Source organism: Elaeis guineensis, chromosome 3, assembly GCF_000442705.2.
Source record: "Elaeis guineensis isolate ETL-2024a chromosome 3, EG11, whole genome shotgun sequence".
Lineage (NCBI taxonomy): Eukaryota > Viridiplantae > Streptophyta > Magnoliopsida > Arecales > Arecaceae > Elaeis > Elaeis guineensis.
In genome coordinates this window covers 64533544-64551380 of record NC_025995.2, presented here as the reverse complement: position 1 = coordinate 64551380, position 17837 = coordinate 64533544, and the positions used below count along the sequence as shown (strand labels likewise).

Sequence of the window (17837 nt, the reverse complement as noted above, 5' to 3'; positions counted from 1 at the left end):
GCCTCATCATACTAAGGAGCAGTGTTGGAAACTTCATGGAAAACCACCGAGTTCTCAGTGGAATAAAGGATCTAGAAGTGGAACACAACAAAGCCAGGTGAATATGACTCAATCGAGGGAAGATATGTCACATGATGCTATGAAAACCAGTGGTGAAAGGCAGAATGAATTCAACAAAGAAGACATCGGAAGGCTGAGATCACTTCTTGACTCATTAGAGAAGTCTACAGGTACATATTCATTGGCAAAATCGGGTAAGCTCCATTCCTTATATGCTTTAAGTGCCTCTAGTTCAGATTTTTCAAATTCTTGGGTTATTGATTCTGGGGCTACTGATCATATGACCCAAGATATGCTGAACCGGTACCGCCGATCGACCGACGGTATAATTCGGTACAGTTTCATACCGTACCGAACCGACGAAGGCAAGCGGATCCGAATCGGAAAAAGAAAAAGAGAGAGAGAGAGAAATAGAGAGAGAAGGAAGAAGGAAAAAGAGGGAGGGGAAAGAGCCGACGGGGCCACCAGACTGCCCCCGACTGGCCGTCGTGGCCGCCGGAGGGCGCAATCCGCGAGCGCGGCACTGCAGGCATGAAACAGGGACGTCGCCCCTGTTTCGTGAGTTTTTTTAAAAAATATAATTTTAAGTGAAGCCGGCAAATAGTTTGCCGGCTTCATGATTTTTGTTTTTTTAAAAAAAATTCTTAAGTCGGCAATTGGGTTGCCGACTTCATGAGTTTTAAAATCAAAAAAAAAAAATCGAAACAGACGACCGTCTGTTTCGAAAAAGAAGGGGGCGGAGTTGCGGAGGGGCTCCGCTAGCTCGACCGCCCTCAGGCCGTCGGCATCGGCTCGCCGGCCACCAGAGGCCTCTCGACGGAGGTGCCATCCGTTCGATAGGTCCCTTCCCCACCCCCGAGCGCTCTCTCTCTTTCTCACTCTCTTGAAAGCCCTATCAGGCGATACGGGGCTTGAAAGCCCTCCGATGGCCACAGCCGGCCTCTGGCGGCACCCACCTCCCTCCCTCTCCTCCTCTCTCTTTCTCTTTCTCACTTTTCCTCTTTTTTTCTTCCGTACCACCGGTGTACCGAATTTATCGACTGAATCGTACCGGTTCTCCGTCAGTCTGGTACGATACGAGGTGTACCGACTGATTCGGCACGGTATGGCAAACACTGATATGACCCATTACACAAATTCCTCACTTACCCTGCCCTAGCAATAGAAAAATAGCCATTGTTAATGGATCTCTAGCCGCTGTTGCAGGCCAGGGAGACATTGTTCTAAGTCCATCCGTGACCCTTAAAAATGTGCTACATGTACCTAAGTTATCCACAAATCTTGTGTCTATTCATCAACTTACAAAAGATCTAAACTGTAGTGTGGTGTTTTCTCGTAATTCTTGTATATTTCAGGTCCACGTTACAAAAAGGACGATTGGACATGCTAAGATGAGACACGAGCTCTACTATCTTAAATTATCTAGCGGCCAAGCGAACAATGGGAACAAATCACCCCTCTCGCTTTTGTCCAGCAACTCCCATACTAGTAAGGACCAAATTTGGCTTCATCATCTTAGACTTGGACACCCTTCCTTTAGTACTCTTAGTGTCATGTTTCCATCTTTGTTTAAGGATGTTAATGTAAATGATTTTCACTGTGATGTTTGTGAATTTCCTAAACACCGATGTGTTTCCTTTCCTTCGAGTAATAAAAGAACCACAGTTCCTTTTACTTTGATCCACAGTGATATTTGGGGTCCATCTTGAGTCCCCAACATTTCAGAGGCTCATTGGTTTGTCTCGTTCATTGATGATTGTACTCGGGTATCATAAAGTTATTTGTTAAAACAAAAATCTGATGTGAGCAACATTTTTCCCATCTTTCGTACAATGATCCAAACTCAATTCAATGTTGGAATTAAGAGGTTGAGGACAGATAATGCTAAAGATTATTTTAACCAAAGTTTGTCCTCATACTTTCAAAAGGAGGATATTGTTCATGAATCTTCATGTGTTGACACACCCCCAACAAAATGGGGTTGCCAAAAGAAAAAATGGACATCTTTTAGCCACTGTTCGTGCTCTTTTGTTTCAAAAAAATGTTCCGAAAACCTTCTAGGGGGAAGCTGTTCTCACTGTAGCTCACTTAATAAACCGCATCCCATCTCGGGTTCTTGATTTTAAAAGTCCAATGGAGGTGCTTTCTTAGTATTTTTCAGATTTCAATGTGTCAACTAAGTTAGCCCCTAAAGTCTTCGGATGTGTCTCATTTGTTCATATTCACTCTCATGGTCAGAGCAAACTTGATCGTAGAGCTCTCAAGTGTATCTTCATAGGATATTCACCTACCCAGAAAGGGTACAAGTGCTACAATCCTAGCACTCGTAAAACTTATGTTTCTGCTGATGTCACATTTGCTGAACGAGAAAGCTATTTTTCTAGTCCTTATCTTCAGGGGGAGACATCATCTATAGAAGATAAGGATTTGTTTTTGAAAGAACCATCCATGTTAGTCAAAACATCTCCCATGCAAACTGAACCCATTTCTGAAATAGAACCCATTTCTGAAATAGAAACAGAACCCATTTTTGAAGCTGAACCTATTGAGAGATCTCCTAATCTGCCAATTGAGTCATCTCCTAATCTTTTTAAAAACCCACTCCCACAAAGCCACTACAGGTCTACTCAAGAAGAATAAAGCTCGTGATCAATCCTATGCAAGTTCAAGAAACCGAATCGTCACTCGAGAATGAGGTAAGTCCTTCTACTAAAGTATCACCTACTGTTCTTGATTTGGATATGCCCATAGCCACAAGAAAGGGTGTAAGAATGTGCACATAGCATTCTTTATCTCATTTTGTGTCCTTTGAAAAATTATCAACCTCACACAAAAGCTTCATTACTCGTTTGAACGATGTAGCCATCCCACAAACCTTATCTGAGGCACTTGGCAAAGAGGAATGGAAGCATGCAATAAGGATAGAAATGGAAGCCTTGGAGAAGAATAAAAAATAGGAACTAGTGGAATTACCAGCTGGAAAGAGACCGACAAGGTGCAAATGGGTTTTCATGGTGAAGTACAAGTCAGACGGATCCATTGAGAGGTATAAAGCAAGACTAGTAGCCAAGGGATATACACAAACTTATGGAGTGGATTATCAGGAGACATTTGCACCAATGGCGAAAATGAATGCATAAAGGTATTGTTATCTTTAGCAGCAAATTATGATTGGACTTTACTGCAGTTTGATGTGAAGAATGCTTTTTTACATGGAGACCTTGAGGAGAAAATCTATATGGAAGTTCCACCTGGCTTTGGCATAAATCTGGGTAAAAATCAGATATGCAGATTGAAAAAGGCACTGTATGGGCTTAAACAATCTCCTCAGGCGTGGTTTGGAAGATTTACTAAAGCAATGTTGAATATAAAATACAAGTAGAGCCAGGGTGATCATACATTGTTTATCAAGCATTCAACTTCAGGGGGAGTCACGACATTGATAGTTTATGTGGATGATATTATAGTAACTGGGAATGATCCAGATGAAAAAGAAGGTCTTTGAAAGTATTTAGCAAAAGAATTCGAAATAAAGGATCTTGAGAAATTAAAGTACTTCTTAGGAATATTAGTACCTCGGTCCCAAGAAGGAATCCTTATTTCACAACAAAAATATGTTCTTGATCTGCTAGAAGAAATAGGTAAGCTCAAATGCAGACCATCAGACACGCCTATTAAGCCAAATCATAGACTTGGAGAGTCTATGGAAGGAGAACCAGTTGATAAAGGCATGTATCAATGACTTGTTAGGAAGCTAATCTATCTATCACACAGCGGCCTGACATCACATACGCAGTGAGTGTGGTGAGTTAGTTCATGCAAAATCCTAAGGATGTTCATCTCCATGCCAAGGTATGCTGAACCGGTATCGTCGGTCATATCGGTCGGCCAGTGGTATGGTTCGGTACGATTTCGTACCATACCGAACCGACGAAGGCAAGCGGATCCGAACCGAAAGAAAAAAAGAGAGAAAGAGAGAGAAATAGAGAGAGAAAGAGAGAGAAATAGAGAGAGAAAGAGAGGGGAAGGAGCCGTCAGGGCCACCGGACGGCCTCCGGCTGGCCACCGTGGTCGCCAGAGGGTGCAGTCCACGCGCGCGGCGCCGCGGGCGTGAAACAGGGGCGTCGTCCCTATTTCACAAATTTTTTTAAAAAATCTAGTTTTAAGTGAAGCCGGCAAATAGTTTGTCGGCTTCACGATTTTTGTATTTTTTTTAAAAAATCTCTTAAATCAACAACTAGATTGCCGACTTCATAAGTTTAAAATCAAAATAAAAAATAAAAAATCGAAACAGGCGGTCGTCTGTTTCGAAAAAAGAGGCGGAGCCGCGGAGAGGCTCCGCCCGCTCGACCGCCCTCAAGCCGTCGACGTCAGCTCGCCGGCCACCGGGACCCTCGCGACGGAGGCACCGTCCGGTAGGTCTCTCGCCCCCTTCGAGCTCTCTCTCTCTTTCTCGCTCTCTTGAAAGTCCTATCGGGTGATACGGAGCTCGAAAGTCCTCCGACGGCTGCAACCGGCCACCGCCGGTCTCCGACGGCTCCCACCTCCCTCTCCTCCTCTCTCTCTCTCTTTCTCATTTTTTCTCTTTTTTCCTTCCGTACCACTCGTGTATCGAATTTACCGATCGAATCATGCCGGTTCCCCATCGGTCCGGTACGATACGATGTGTACCGGCTGATTCGGCATGGTATGGAAAATCTTGCTCCATGCAATATATCGGATCTTACAATATTTGAAAGGCAGCCCAAGAAAGGGGATTCTCTTCAGAAAAGGCACAAGTATAAAAATAGAAGCATACACAGATGCTGATTATGCAGGATCTGTTACTGACAGAAGATCAACATCTGGGTATTGTACCCTTCTTGGTGGGAATTTGGTGACCTGAAGGAGTAAGAAACAACCAATTGTAGCAAGATCAAGTGCAGAGGCAAAGTTTCGTTCAATGGCACTAGGTTTTTGTGAGTTGTTATGGCTCAAGATTATCCTAGAAGATTTGAAGATTAAGTGGGAGACTCCAATGAAGCTTTATTATGACAATAAGTCTGCAATCAACATAGCTCATAACCCGATTCAGCATGACAGAACTAAACACGTGGAAGTTGACAGACACTTCATAAAGGAGAAGCTTGAAAGCAAACTGATTTGCACTCCCTACATTTCTACAGAAGGCCAATTGGCAGACATCTTAACTAAAGGATTGACAAGTTCAACATTTCAGAGGATTATGAGCAAGCTAGGGATGGAAAATATCTACTCCCCAGCTTGAGGGGGAGTGTTGGAAATCTGGGATTGATTGAAATCCCATGATTTTTGGGATTATAAAAATTCTATGATTTCTTTAAATAGGACTAATTGTAGGGACAGATTTGTATTTCTAAATTAGTGGAGATTAGCTATAAATTAGTAGATAATAATTTTTTGATTTTTAGATATTTGTAGAATGTCAAACTTTCCTAAAATAGCAATATCTTGCTATATATATAGCCTATGTATCAGAACTTTTTCAACATGAATGAATTCCAAAATTTTCTTCAGGATGCCACATAATTTATTTTGGAGTCGACAGGAGTATGTATCATCTCCTCTTAAGAGGAGCATAGTCAATCCAATAATATAATGTTGGTCATATAATTTTTCGCTTATCTTTTATAATTTCTTATTAGAATAGAATGAAAAATCTTTTTGCTTATAAAGTCTATCAATAAATCATAAGATCACCTACCATCACTTTGTCTTGGCCCCTTGTTTCACCTTTGACCTAAGTGGTTCCATCACCATCATCACACCTCCATCCATCATCCACTATCATTGTCCTTATTTTCCCCGTCTTCCTCCAGCTTTTCACATGCGGATCCATTAGCCCACGAAATTTGACCAAAACATACCAAATCGATAGCCTTGATAAGCCATTTGTGTGGAGCAAAAGCCAGCCTAATTGATGGGTGGATACGCTTGGGGTCAAAATTTAGACAAGAACCTCCTAATGTGTCCAGGTCCACGCTGAGTGGTACCCACACTTGATCAAACAGTGGTCTTAGTCAATTATCACTAGGAAGGGGTACCTCTGTAAGTGTAAACTCCTTGATAACATTTTTATATAGTTCTTTCTACCACACCATCTCAGATGCTTAAAATTCCAGCCAAATCATTTTATTTAAATATTGGAGTTCTAATCCCTTTTTTTCATTTGTTCAATCATTGATAAGAACTAATAATCCAAGTTTCAGTTAAATTAATCATTTTGATTGACTATATTTACATAAATGATAAGTAAACAAGCAATACATACTAGAATGAACAATGTAGTAGCAATTAATGCAAGATTATTGACTTCCATAATCTCTTTTTTTTTTTTTTTTTGTATACTTCACAATAATTCAGGATCTAATCCTATAGAGTTAAGAAATTTGAATCTTGTCAATTCCATGGTCTGAATTGTACTCTGATGATACTATCTCTAGTAACCTAGCCTTCACCTCTGTTTTGAAATTTTAAGTTCCAAAATGAGTCTGATTGTAATCTGATCAATGAATATCAAATTAATGATTTTTAAATCCCCTACCTTCCTTCCCACTCCAAACCCAAATATTAACATAATATATAAAAAATACATGTAAACCTTTTAAAAGTTAGGCCAAGAATGAAATACATGATTTGTAGAACATAGCACAAGATCCACGTTATCATGGTACTAAGAGATTAAAAAACATGTCACAATCCTATACCCTATAGAGTAGCTTAAAATTCGCAAGCCTCGCTACAGCAGTATAGCTACAAAAAGAATCACACAACAACAAACCAGAAGACAGAATAATAGGTATGGAAGAATTAAACTAGTACAAGAGTAACAAGGATTACAGTAGAACATAGGGAGAGGTATATGAAAATTTAGAATAGTGAAATTTGCAAGACAGAATATTCCAATAGGGTTACTTCCTTGTTGACATGTATTGCCTTGTAATAAATGAAATAAAAAATAAAAAATAAAAATAAAAGTGAAAATCCTCATTTTGATTTTTATTTTCATTTATTAAAAACATTACAAGTGATAAACAAATACCTCCCATTTGAATTCAATAAAAACACTTAAAATTCAAAGTACTCCAGAATAAAAAAGTTAATTTCTCAATTTTATTTCAAATTCCAAATTTTTGGCATCAAGTCCACAAACTAAACTTTTAAATGTTAAAGTATTTCTCAAACTTATGGTCTCATAAATCCTATAATACTTAAACATTGCTAACACCCAAAAGTCCTACAAGAAGTCTTACATATTAGTCCCCAAAGAATATGACCTAAAACCATGCTAAATAGCACTTAGCACTTCAACAAACTGTTTCATTTTCAAGTGTCACACTTATGTGCATATATACATATTTTCTAGTTGCAGGTTGTGTTGTTATAAGACACCACGAGAGTTATGAACAACAAAAATATCCTTTGACTTTGTAGCACAAGATCACCATTTGAGCTGATTGAATTTGATCTCCACCTACAAGACATATGCAACCACCTCCATGTTTATTTAAACATGTGATTGCAACTAGTTATGAATTAATACAAAATGTAGGAACGAGGAAGATTATAAGATAAAGAAAATAAAAGAAAAACAAAAAAAAGAGAGAATAATGAATATAGATTAGAGAAAGCAAGTGCCAATGGCATGAAGGGAAGGTGCAAAACAAAGAGCAACGCATAATGCTGCATGGGATAGAAAGAAGTGTAATAAGTACAATTTCATTTTAGAAAATACTAGGTTGCTTAAGTGTAAAAAGAACAATGAGAAATAGAGAACAAAGATTATAATTTTAAGAAGAAATAAGCTTCCAACAAAGGAAGGTTTCAAAACATATTAAATAAAGTAGTCATATCTTGGAGTTGTCATACTCAATTATAATGAAAAAAATAGAAGATGGAAGTATATAAAATCTCTTGAGGAAAATTTAAGAAGATTTCATCCCTTTTCACTTTCACAGAAATCTAAAATCCCTATCTAGCACTGGAATAGCCCTTTTATAGTAGTGAGATCCAACCACATAACTAGACTCAGATTTTGGCTATCTATTATAGTTAAAAATATATCAGATTGCACTAGATAATAAAAAGAACAATTACAATTAAAATTAGGCATGTCTGTTAAAATGTTGAACCTTTTAAAGAATTCATGCTCATCATAATTTAAAAAACAAAAACAAAAACAAATCATAGGTGTGCCGGATAATGCATGCAAACCTAACCTAGATGCCCTTGAAGTGATTTAACTTGTCGACAATAGTTTAGATGTTCCTCATAGATCAATTTCTGCTAATAGGCTTACTTAACCAACCATATCAGATGGAGAGTTGTGCATATGGTTGGAACAAACCCATGGAAAATGACAAAGACTAGGAAAATCCACCTGGAGAGGGGGAGGTGCACTCTATTGGATTTTCTAATTCTTTTCCTCAACAAAGATACTATTTCTCCAAGGTGAAAAAGCAAAAGAGCAAGATTGATAAAAAAAAAGACATAAGCTAAATTTTATAAAAATATCTAAAGTTTAACTAACCCTTGATGGCACTATTAAAATAACATCCAGTGATAGATCTGAAGATGTCATGTGATCATGAAATGTAAAGCTTGCAAGCAACCTAACATAAGAATATGCTCAATCTCTGGGAAAAGGCAAAAAAAAAAAAGGTGTGACTTCAAGGTAGTAAATTAAAAAAATTAAGAAAGTAATATCTGGATCAAAATAAATACAAGAAAATGAATAGACTTAAGTATCACATTTGTCTTGATTGAATGAAGATTCCAGCAAACATGTTTTAACTTATTTATACCGGAATTCTTTGGTGGGCTGGCTTAAAAGAAGCCCTCAATTGCAGGAGTAGCTACTTGTTTCATGGCTTTAATTTGAGCTTCAGATCATGAATCTCTAAGGTAACTAATTTGCATAAAGAATACCTAATCATTTGGCACTTAACTGACATATGTTTTATCTTAAGGTTCTACGAAGCGAGCAGCAAAGCTTAAAAAAAGTTCTCTTTAACAAACCGGCTAGCTAAACTGTGCCAATGACCAACCGGTCCCATTCGATATGCCTTGAACCGACTGGTTCAGCATGGTTCGGCAATCCTTGCTCTAACCAACACCTACTCCTATAAACTGCAGGTGATTTTTCTCCTATTTCTTAAGTCAGCATTGCAAATCGAAACTTATATGATACCTATATGAGAAGCAACATCAAATCTACAACCCAACTACAACCACTCATGTGGCATTAATATGAGAAAATTACAGCCAAAGCTCTATGCGAACCACATGTAGTAAAACTTGGGATTTATTCAAAAAAATTAAGGTAAAAATATAAAGGCTGGAGAGATTCCAATGAACATAGTATCATTATTCTATGTTGCACATATTGTTAACCTCCAAGAAAAGACTCACTTCCCCTCCTCAAGAAGCACCTTCCTCCATCAATTGAACAGGTGAAGAGCAACTGCTCAGATATCCTTAAGGACTGAAGCTTAGTCCAAGAATTACATTATCTACCAAGTTCCTTAACATTCTTACCTAGCATTCTCAATACCCATCTATACAGAACTTCAAATCCATATTCATTCAGCAATGTATTCATAAGTGGAGAAGAACAAGCAAGAACGCAATAGCCCTTTCTAGAAGTAGATTGTTCCAATCAATCATGATGTTAGTATTTTTATTCTCCCTTTTCCTTCATTGTGTTAGAGAAGAATGTTGTAAAGCCAAATTCACATATAAAGACTTCTTTATAAATAAGATAAAACAAGAATAACCATCACATCATGAATGCATTTTGAAAATTCTTCTCAATTGACATGGATGTAAAGATCCCAAATAAAGTAAACAATAAAATCAAAAAAAAAAAAACACCTAAAGATGGACCAAAACTTCAAATAGCCACTGATCACAAGGTTAGCTTTTTATTTTTATTTTAAAAATGAATCGAACAGGTTTCAAACCCAATAGCTATGTTTGCAAGAAGACAAAGAGGGGACAAAAAAAAAAGGAAAAGGAAAAAAACAGAGAGAACCTGGTCATGGGATCACAATTCCATTTGGCAATGCATGCATTGAGTGCATTCTCAAAGTAGAGGGAGTTATAGTGGCTGAACAGGGCATGGAGATTGCTTTTTGGGCCGAACACATCTGCCTCCCCCAATTCCATTTCCATTGGCATTGCTGTTGAGACCCAATAATCCAGAGGAGGTGAGGATCAAGGAGGGGCTTACATAAAGAAAGAGGATGGATCATATGAGATATCGACGTCGGTTCCAAAAGGGGAAAGTTTTAAGTGATAAATTTGTTAGAAAAAGTTTATAGCAATAAGTGAGAATAACACCCCACTTTTAAGGTAATAATTTATGCATTTGACTCGCTAACCTTCTATCAAAACTCATCGTGGCTAAGGCCACAATAATTGATTCCTTTTTAATGCTAAAGACATTTATGAGCATGATTTTGAAATTTTACTTTTTTTCTGGTACCCAAAAAAAAAAAAATTACTTTCAGCATTCCCTAGCTGACCATTAACTAAAAATTTTCACATTGCATTCATCCAATAGCAAAGATGACAACACTTTGTTCTTCCTTCTGTAGTCTTTTGAGTGGAGAAAGGATATTGAAGAAACAAGCTAAAACTGACCAAAACCTAATAATTCATGCTAGATCATTTCACCATTCAAAAAACCAAATGTAACGACATATGCTTTTCCTCAAACACTCAAAACCAAGATGTATAAATGTTAGCTAAAATGGATCACTTTTGACCAAGACCAGATAGAAACGTTACTGGAAGGAATCTTCTATCCGAGGAAATGTACACATTTTGGAGACTCCTCAAGATCTAGAACTACAATTGATTCTAAAGCATTCCTGTAACGTGTTCTAAATTATCCATTTTCTTGAACCTGCTTAGATAACAACTTCTGCAACATTCCCAATTCTGGCAACTAAGATAGACACTAACCACAATTTTGGTCAAACGTGGTCCAGTTTCCATATTTTTTTGTAAAAAAACTGGAATTAGAATTAAATTGGTGTCATTTCTTTATTTATGTAATATATATGATATCAATGTTCCATAGTCTTTTTCTTTGAGTTAAAAGGAGGACAAGTAGTTCACTAGATGGTTCTAAGGACTCCAAAAAGGCCCATATTTACTCCTTCATAAAGACCAATATTTGCAATCAAATGCAAAAAATTCACAAAGTGACACCCTTTATATAGATTAAATAGAAAATTCTACAATCACATGCATTTGATTAAAATCACTTAATATCAAATTTTTTAGAAAGAAATGCCGAAATTCAATACAATTCTTACATCAACCAAATGGAAGAGAAAGTTGAGTGCAAGGACATTAAAAAGCTTCATTGTTGCTAAATAAAAAATTTTCAATAAATTGAATTTTGATAAATAAATAATATATTATGATCACAATAAAAGTGTCAGCATAATCACTTAGGGATTCTACCAGTAAAGAAGAACTAAGTGAAAACTCTATGTTTTAAGCTTAACTCGACCACTAGCGAGGTTAAATAAATAATATATTATGATCACAATAAAAGTGTCAGCATAATCACTTAGGGATTCTACCAGTAAGAAAGAACTAAGTGAAAACTCTACGTTTCAGGCTTAACTCGACCACTCGCGAGGTTACCCCCGAGCCTGAAGTGAGGGCACCGCAGCTGCTTGTCCCAAGCAGCGAAGATACAATACCCTTCAGTAGGAAGTTCAATATAAATAAAACTTATAATTTTTTATATCTTATAAAATAAGCCATTTGGCGTCGAAATTCGGCGTCAGCGGCTTCGTGCCGCACTGGAGTAATCCAATATGTGGTTCCACACGTTCCACCACTTCTCCGTTCATTTCCAATACTAATCGTGAAACACCATGAGAAGCAGGATGTTGAGGTCCGAAATTCGAAGTGAAATTTTTGATTTGCCCCTTTTTGCTTCTTTTTCTTTTTGGCGAGTGTTAAGCACCAAAGAAAAAAAAAGCAAAAGAAAAATGGGCAGGTTCCAATACTAAATGTATAGCAGTATGGAGCCATCATCGCGTCGTTAGCATGCTTGTGCTACAATACTCAATTCCATCCTAAAATATAAAACTACATAAATAAGGAATCTATAAAAGAAAAAGCTCTAAAATTTCTGTAACATCTTTTCCTTCAATTGTTCCATTTTTCAATATTTTCAAGTACTTTGCTTTGGTACCTTTTTCCTTCTATGTATTTGTTTCAGAAGTTAAGCCCAGCCAATCACAAAAGATAAGGGGGAGGAGGTAATCTAGCTAAGCAGACCCACTCATGGCTGGGTCACAAACACACATACACAAATATAGAAATACATAGAAATTAGGCAAGTGTGATCCTTATATAAGAAGAAGAGACAAGGTGGTTGGGTGAGAGATATCCACATTGGTAATCTAATCCACAGTTATGAGTCCCTAATGAGATGCATGGTAGAAGCATACTCAGTGAAATAATCAACATGAAAAGGAGAGGTGTGGAATGGGACAGGGGAAGAAAGTAGGTTCTCTCAAGCGGGGCAAGTTGTGGGAGCATTAGTTTTCCACTACCAGGGAAGGCTCTCCAAAAAGTACATAATGATATCAATTGTTCCTTTAATAATTGTTTCTAGGTTTAGAGATTACCATAGCTAATGGTTTCTTTTAATTGGAACTTCAGGTGCCACAACTAAGGATAGCTGGTTAAGTGGGTTAATTAAGACCATGTATTGAAAATTAAGGATGGGTAAAATTAATCTAGGGTATATAAGCAAATCCCTTTTTTTTTTCCTTTTCTTTTGAGTTTTTCTTGATTTTCTTGACCAAAACTCCAAAACTTGTAATTGAACTTCCAAAAATGAAGAAACATGGAAACAGAGAGCTAGTTTACAAACTTTGCTTTAGACAATCCTACAGTGGAGTTTCTCTGGTTCAGACACTACTTTTATCTCAAATACTTGAAAATACAGCAAACTGCACCCCAAAAGAAATTTCTAAATGAAAATTGGGGACAAGTTTTCAGTAAAAGATATATAAAAGATGTCCACAATATTCCATTATAACAGTCCCTTTGTCAATTGCTTGTTTGTTGGTTTCCACTCTGAGAGTGAATTGTTTTCATTTTTCTTTCCACAGTCCCTTTAAGGCATATTAACATAAACAGCACATAATTTTTTTGTCCCTTTGCTTTATCAGCATTGTGGACACCAGACCTCACATGGCATCTTTATGAAGAGCCAAAATTCATAAGCATAATCCAGACCATAGCAACTAAAATGAGAAAACTATTTGGTCAATGCAATAGCAACAAACATGGCATCCAGGTGAACCATTATGAATATAGGAAACATAGGATCTTAGTAAATCCTCCAGTAGAAGCAGACCATTACCTACCAAAGCTCATCAATTGAAAAATCCTCCAGTGACATTCTTTATTTTCCTAAATAGCACTCAAAGAAGACAAAACTAGGCACAACTTCAAATCCTCACTCTTATGCTTAGTACTCAAAGAAGACAAAATTAGGTACAACTTCGACTCCTCACTCTCATGCTTACCGGCGATGTGTTCATAAGCATCTAAAACACAAACAAAAATATATTACCCTTTCCCAGAAGAGTCCAGTCAAATTCATCTTACTTCCTCCATAACAAGCATTCATGGAGTTAATAACTTTGTTCTACTCTTTTATTCTTCAGTGTCAAAGAAATGATAACAGAACCACACATAGCACAGACTACACGCAAACAATTCTTCCTGGTTAGCATAATGCCACCAAGCGTCACTATCTTACCTGCTTAGGTACTCATTGGCAATATGGGGATTAACATATAGTTTGGTGTAATTCACAACTCCAACACCTCATCTGAAGCAGGTTAAGATTTAACCATCCGATATAAAGTAACAGATAAATAAAAACACAAAATTTTCAGCGAAATTATGCTGTATTACTGGCATTCCTGTTCAAAGAAAGCTTGGCAGTCCATGAAATGAAGAGTGGGTTCTGAAATCCACAAGCAACCCAAATTTGCGGAGTTGCTAACAACTCCAAAACTTCGCAATGGTGGATTAAAATTACAAATACCCACAGTCAGCTTCATTGTGAAGTATAGCAATAGGCCACCGTGAGATTATAAGCAAGGACACAGAGAGAGAGAGGGGGGGTGGGGAGGGGAGACCTGGTCATGCGAGGAGAGCTCCATTTGACGACGCAGGCGCCAAGGGCATCCTCGAAGTAGAGGGGGTTGTAGTGGCAGAAGAGGGCGTGGATGTCAGGGGTGGGGTCGAGAAGGTCCACCTCCTCCAGTTCCATATTCTTCGCCGTCACCGCGGATGCCCCAAGCATGTAGAGCAAGAGGAAGGGGAGAATGAGAAGTGGGATTTTCTATTTTGAGGCCACGGAAACATCAATGGAAATTCGCGTACTCATCCACACGCCCGACAAATAAGGCTCCGCCAAGGAGGGAAATCAACCTGCGATGGAATACCGGGAATGAATGGAATCATTGCCTCGCGAGGTGCCCGTAAAATGAGAAATTGCAACCTTCGCTTGATACACCGAGCCAATTGTTTTTGGCCACATCGTGTGCCGGAGTACCAGCGTAAATTTTATATATTGTTGCCGCTGAGCTCCAACGTCCGAACGTCGGTAGGATGCAAACCATCCGCCATGGTCGGCAGACCCGCGAGTAAAATTTGTTTGTCAGAACATATTCAAATCCTTCATGTTTGAGTCAATTAAAATTTAAAAAATAATTTATTAAATAAAAAAATAAAAATAAAAATATCCAATTATTTCACTCAAAAATCCAAATTTTATTTAAAGATCCTCTACCTATCTCTTTTATGTTTAGAGAATATTGTAGATTGTTACATCAAATACCAGTAGACCGTTACTATTTAGGAGGCAACTACCTGACAGATCATTGAGATTTATGCACTATTCCATAACTTGGATTGTTAATCATGGATGTTGATTATGGGTCATATCTATAATCCGAATATTATTGAACAATCTCAGAGATTATCTGGTCTGGGAACCTAAGATGAAGGTTCATCGAAGATCATTTACATGAGTTGTCAAGTGTTGTTGGATAGCTCCCGATCTTGATATCAATAATTGATCAAGATGGAGGACGGATGGAGACTAATTTTATAACGGTGTCTTATCTCGAAAGAGGATCTAGCTTTATGGATGTTCTACTTCTCTCTCCCTCTTTCTATATATATATATATATATATATATATATATATAAAAGGAGGGGCGCACGTTTGTCTATATATATATACACGCGCACATGCACGTGTTCCAATCACAATCATTTGTTTGGACTTGCTTTTTTGCTTGAGAAAATAAGCTGCCCAAATAGATAGGAAAATGAGGTAATATGTGATGGTCATCATACCACAGATGTTGTGCGAGTGTTGTTTCCAGCACCACTGTACTCCCCGCTGAGAGCACAAGTTTTCCGGATTGGTGCGGTACATGGGAACATGATATGCAAATTTTACATGGTGAATGTTTTTTCCACTTAATATTTTCATCATATCATAAAGGTTTTGTATGACTAAGATATGCAAATTTTGATACTTTAGTTGGTAATCGAAATCTGAAAAATCTATTGTTTACTTAAGTTGCATGATTTCTACCCACTGAGTCGTACGGAAATAAAAAGACCCTTGGAGTGGCAAGGAGTAACAAAAGAGTGAAAATAAGCATGAGCCCTTTTCCTAATTGGAGTGACATGGAATGAAAATTCACCGTGTGAGCATGCCTTGGGCCTTCCCTCTCACTTTCTTCTGACATGAAAATGTACTCATTCTTTGTTAATATGATTCTCCTTTAAAATTAATGACAATGCCCTTCCATTTTTAATATTCTTACAGCGAGTTTGAAATATTTTGAGATCTTTCACATTTCTAGAACCAAAAATACTCAGACCGATATACTTTCACGATTGGCTACTATCACTTTCAACTCATTGGGTTGGACATTTGTTGAATACCTCGAACAGTCGAGTATCGATAAAGTCGAAGAAGTATTGCAGCTCACTATCAAACTAAGCTGGATGGATCCGATCATCCAATACTTGATCGATAGGATTCTTCCTGCAGATCCTTCAGAAGCCAAACGACTTCGATGGATGGCCTTCCAATATGTAATAATGAATGGTCATCTCTACAAAAGGTTTTCTCAATTTTCTTGCTAAAGTGTTTGGGATCTACAGATACTGACTATACACTTAAAGAAGTACATGAAGGAATTTGTGAAAATTACTTGAGGATAAATCTCTAGCTTATAAAGTCCTGCGACAAGGATACTATTGATCCACTATGAAAAAAGATGCAGCTAAACTTGTCCGAATGTGTGAACCATGTCAAAGGTATGCAAATATATAACATCAACTGGCTAGTCAGTTGACATCAATTGTAACACCATGGCCCTTCGTACAATGGAGAATTAACATACTTGGTCATTTTCCCTCGGCATCTGGTCAGAAAAAATTTATAGTGATTACTATTGACTACTTCACCAAATGGGTAGAAGCCGAACCTCTGGCCTAAATCACTGAAAACAAAAGGAAAGACTTCATTAAAAAATTTATCATTTACAGATTCGATTTACCGCACACCATCATCACCGATAATGATCGATAATTCGACAATCAAAATTTCAGAGAGTTCTGTGCGAAGTTTCATATCACATACAAACTCATGTCAGTCGGCCATCCATAGTCAAATGGAGAGGTGGAGGTAACCAACCGAACAATCTTGCACAGATTCAAGATCCGACTGAATGAAGCCAAAGATCTCTAGGTGGAAGAATTATATCCAGTCTTATGGGTGTACCGAACAACTCCCTGCATATTGACTGGAGAATCTCTCTTTAATTTGACTTATGGAACAGAGGTAATGATCCCGCTCGAGATCGGACTACTATCAACAAGGATAGAACAATATAGTGAGCCGAGCAATTTCAAATATCAGAGAGCTAACTTAGATTTCTATCCAGAACTCCGACAGCAAGCTCAAGTTCGGATGGCTACATATCGGCAAAGAATAGCCCGGTATTATAATGCAAGAGTCAAGTCGAAGGTCTTTCGATCAGGAGATTTGGTCTTAACAAAAGTAGAAATCTCAAAACCTTTAGATCAAGAAAAACTATCTCCAAATTGGAAAGGATCTTACAGAATATCCGAAACTCTTTGATCGTGAGCATATCGGCTAAAAATCCTTGAAGGGTCGGCAGTTCTCCGAACATGAAATGCTAACAATCTGAAGATGTATCACCCATAAAGTTGTTGATATATACATTATTTGAAATACAATACAGAAATTCCAGAATCACCAACCTCGGTCAAGTTCTATCAACGATTGACTACATGTCGGATTTCATTGTAAAAGCCGAACTATCGACTATACTTCGACATGGAGTTTATTTCAACTTTCACTGTAAAAGCCAGAGAATCAACTACTTCAGTGTCGACTATATTTTGATTCTCTTGTAAAAACCAACATACTGACTGCAATCTCAAACTAACATCAAATATACAGGCTTTTACTGTAAAAGCCATAGTGCCGATTATATCTCGATTTTCAATATCGGCTTTTCACTGTAAAAGTTGACTACAGTTGAAAGACTAATATGCCGACTTAGTCCTAACTAAATGGAATGAAATGCCAAAATGATCAAGATCGGATTGAAATTGTACCGATATGGCTACGGTCAGTCGAAGGATATTTAGCTT

General features: G+C 37.7%; 1 protein-coding gene across 1 annotated transcript in view; it reads right to left on the bottom strand.

Annotated features, from left to right (window-relative positions):
- The window catches only part of LOC105035731 (uncharacterized), a 39647-nt gene extending 24869 nt beyond the window's left edge, over positions 1-14778 (bottom strand). The window contains 2 exon segments of the mRNA XM_010911401.4: positions 14268-14454; positions 14457-14778. Of these exon segments, the coding sequence (XP_010909703.2) occupies positions 14268-14454; positions 14457-14496 (227 nt within the window). The 5' untranslated portion in view covers positions 14497-14778.
- Positions 14779-17837: the final 3059 nt, after the last annotated feature.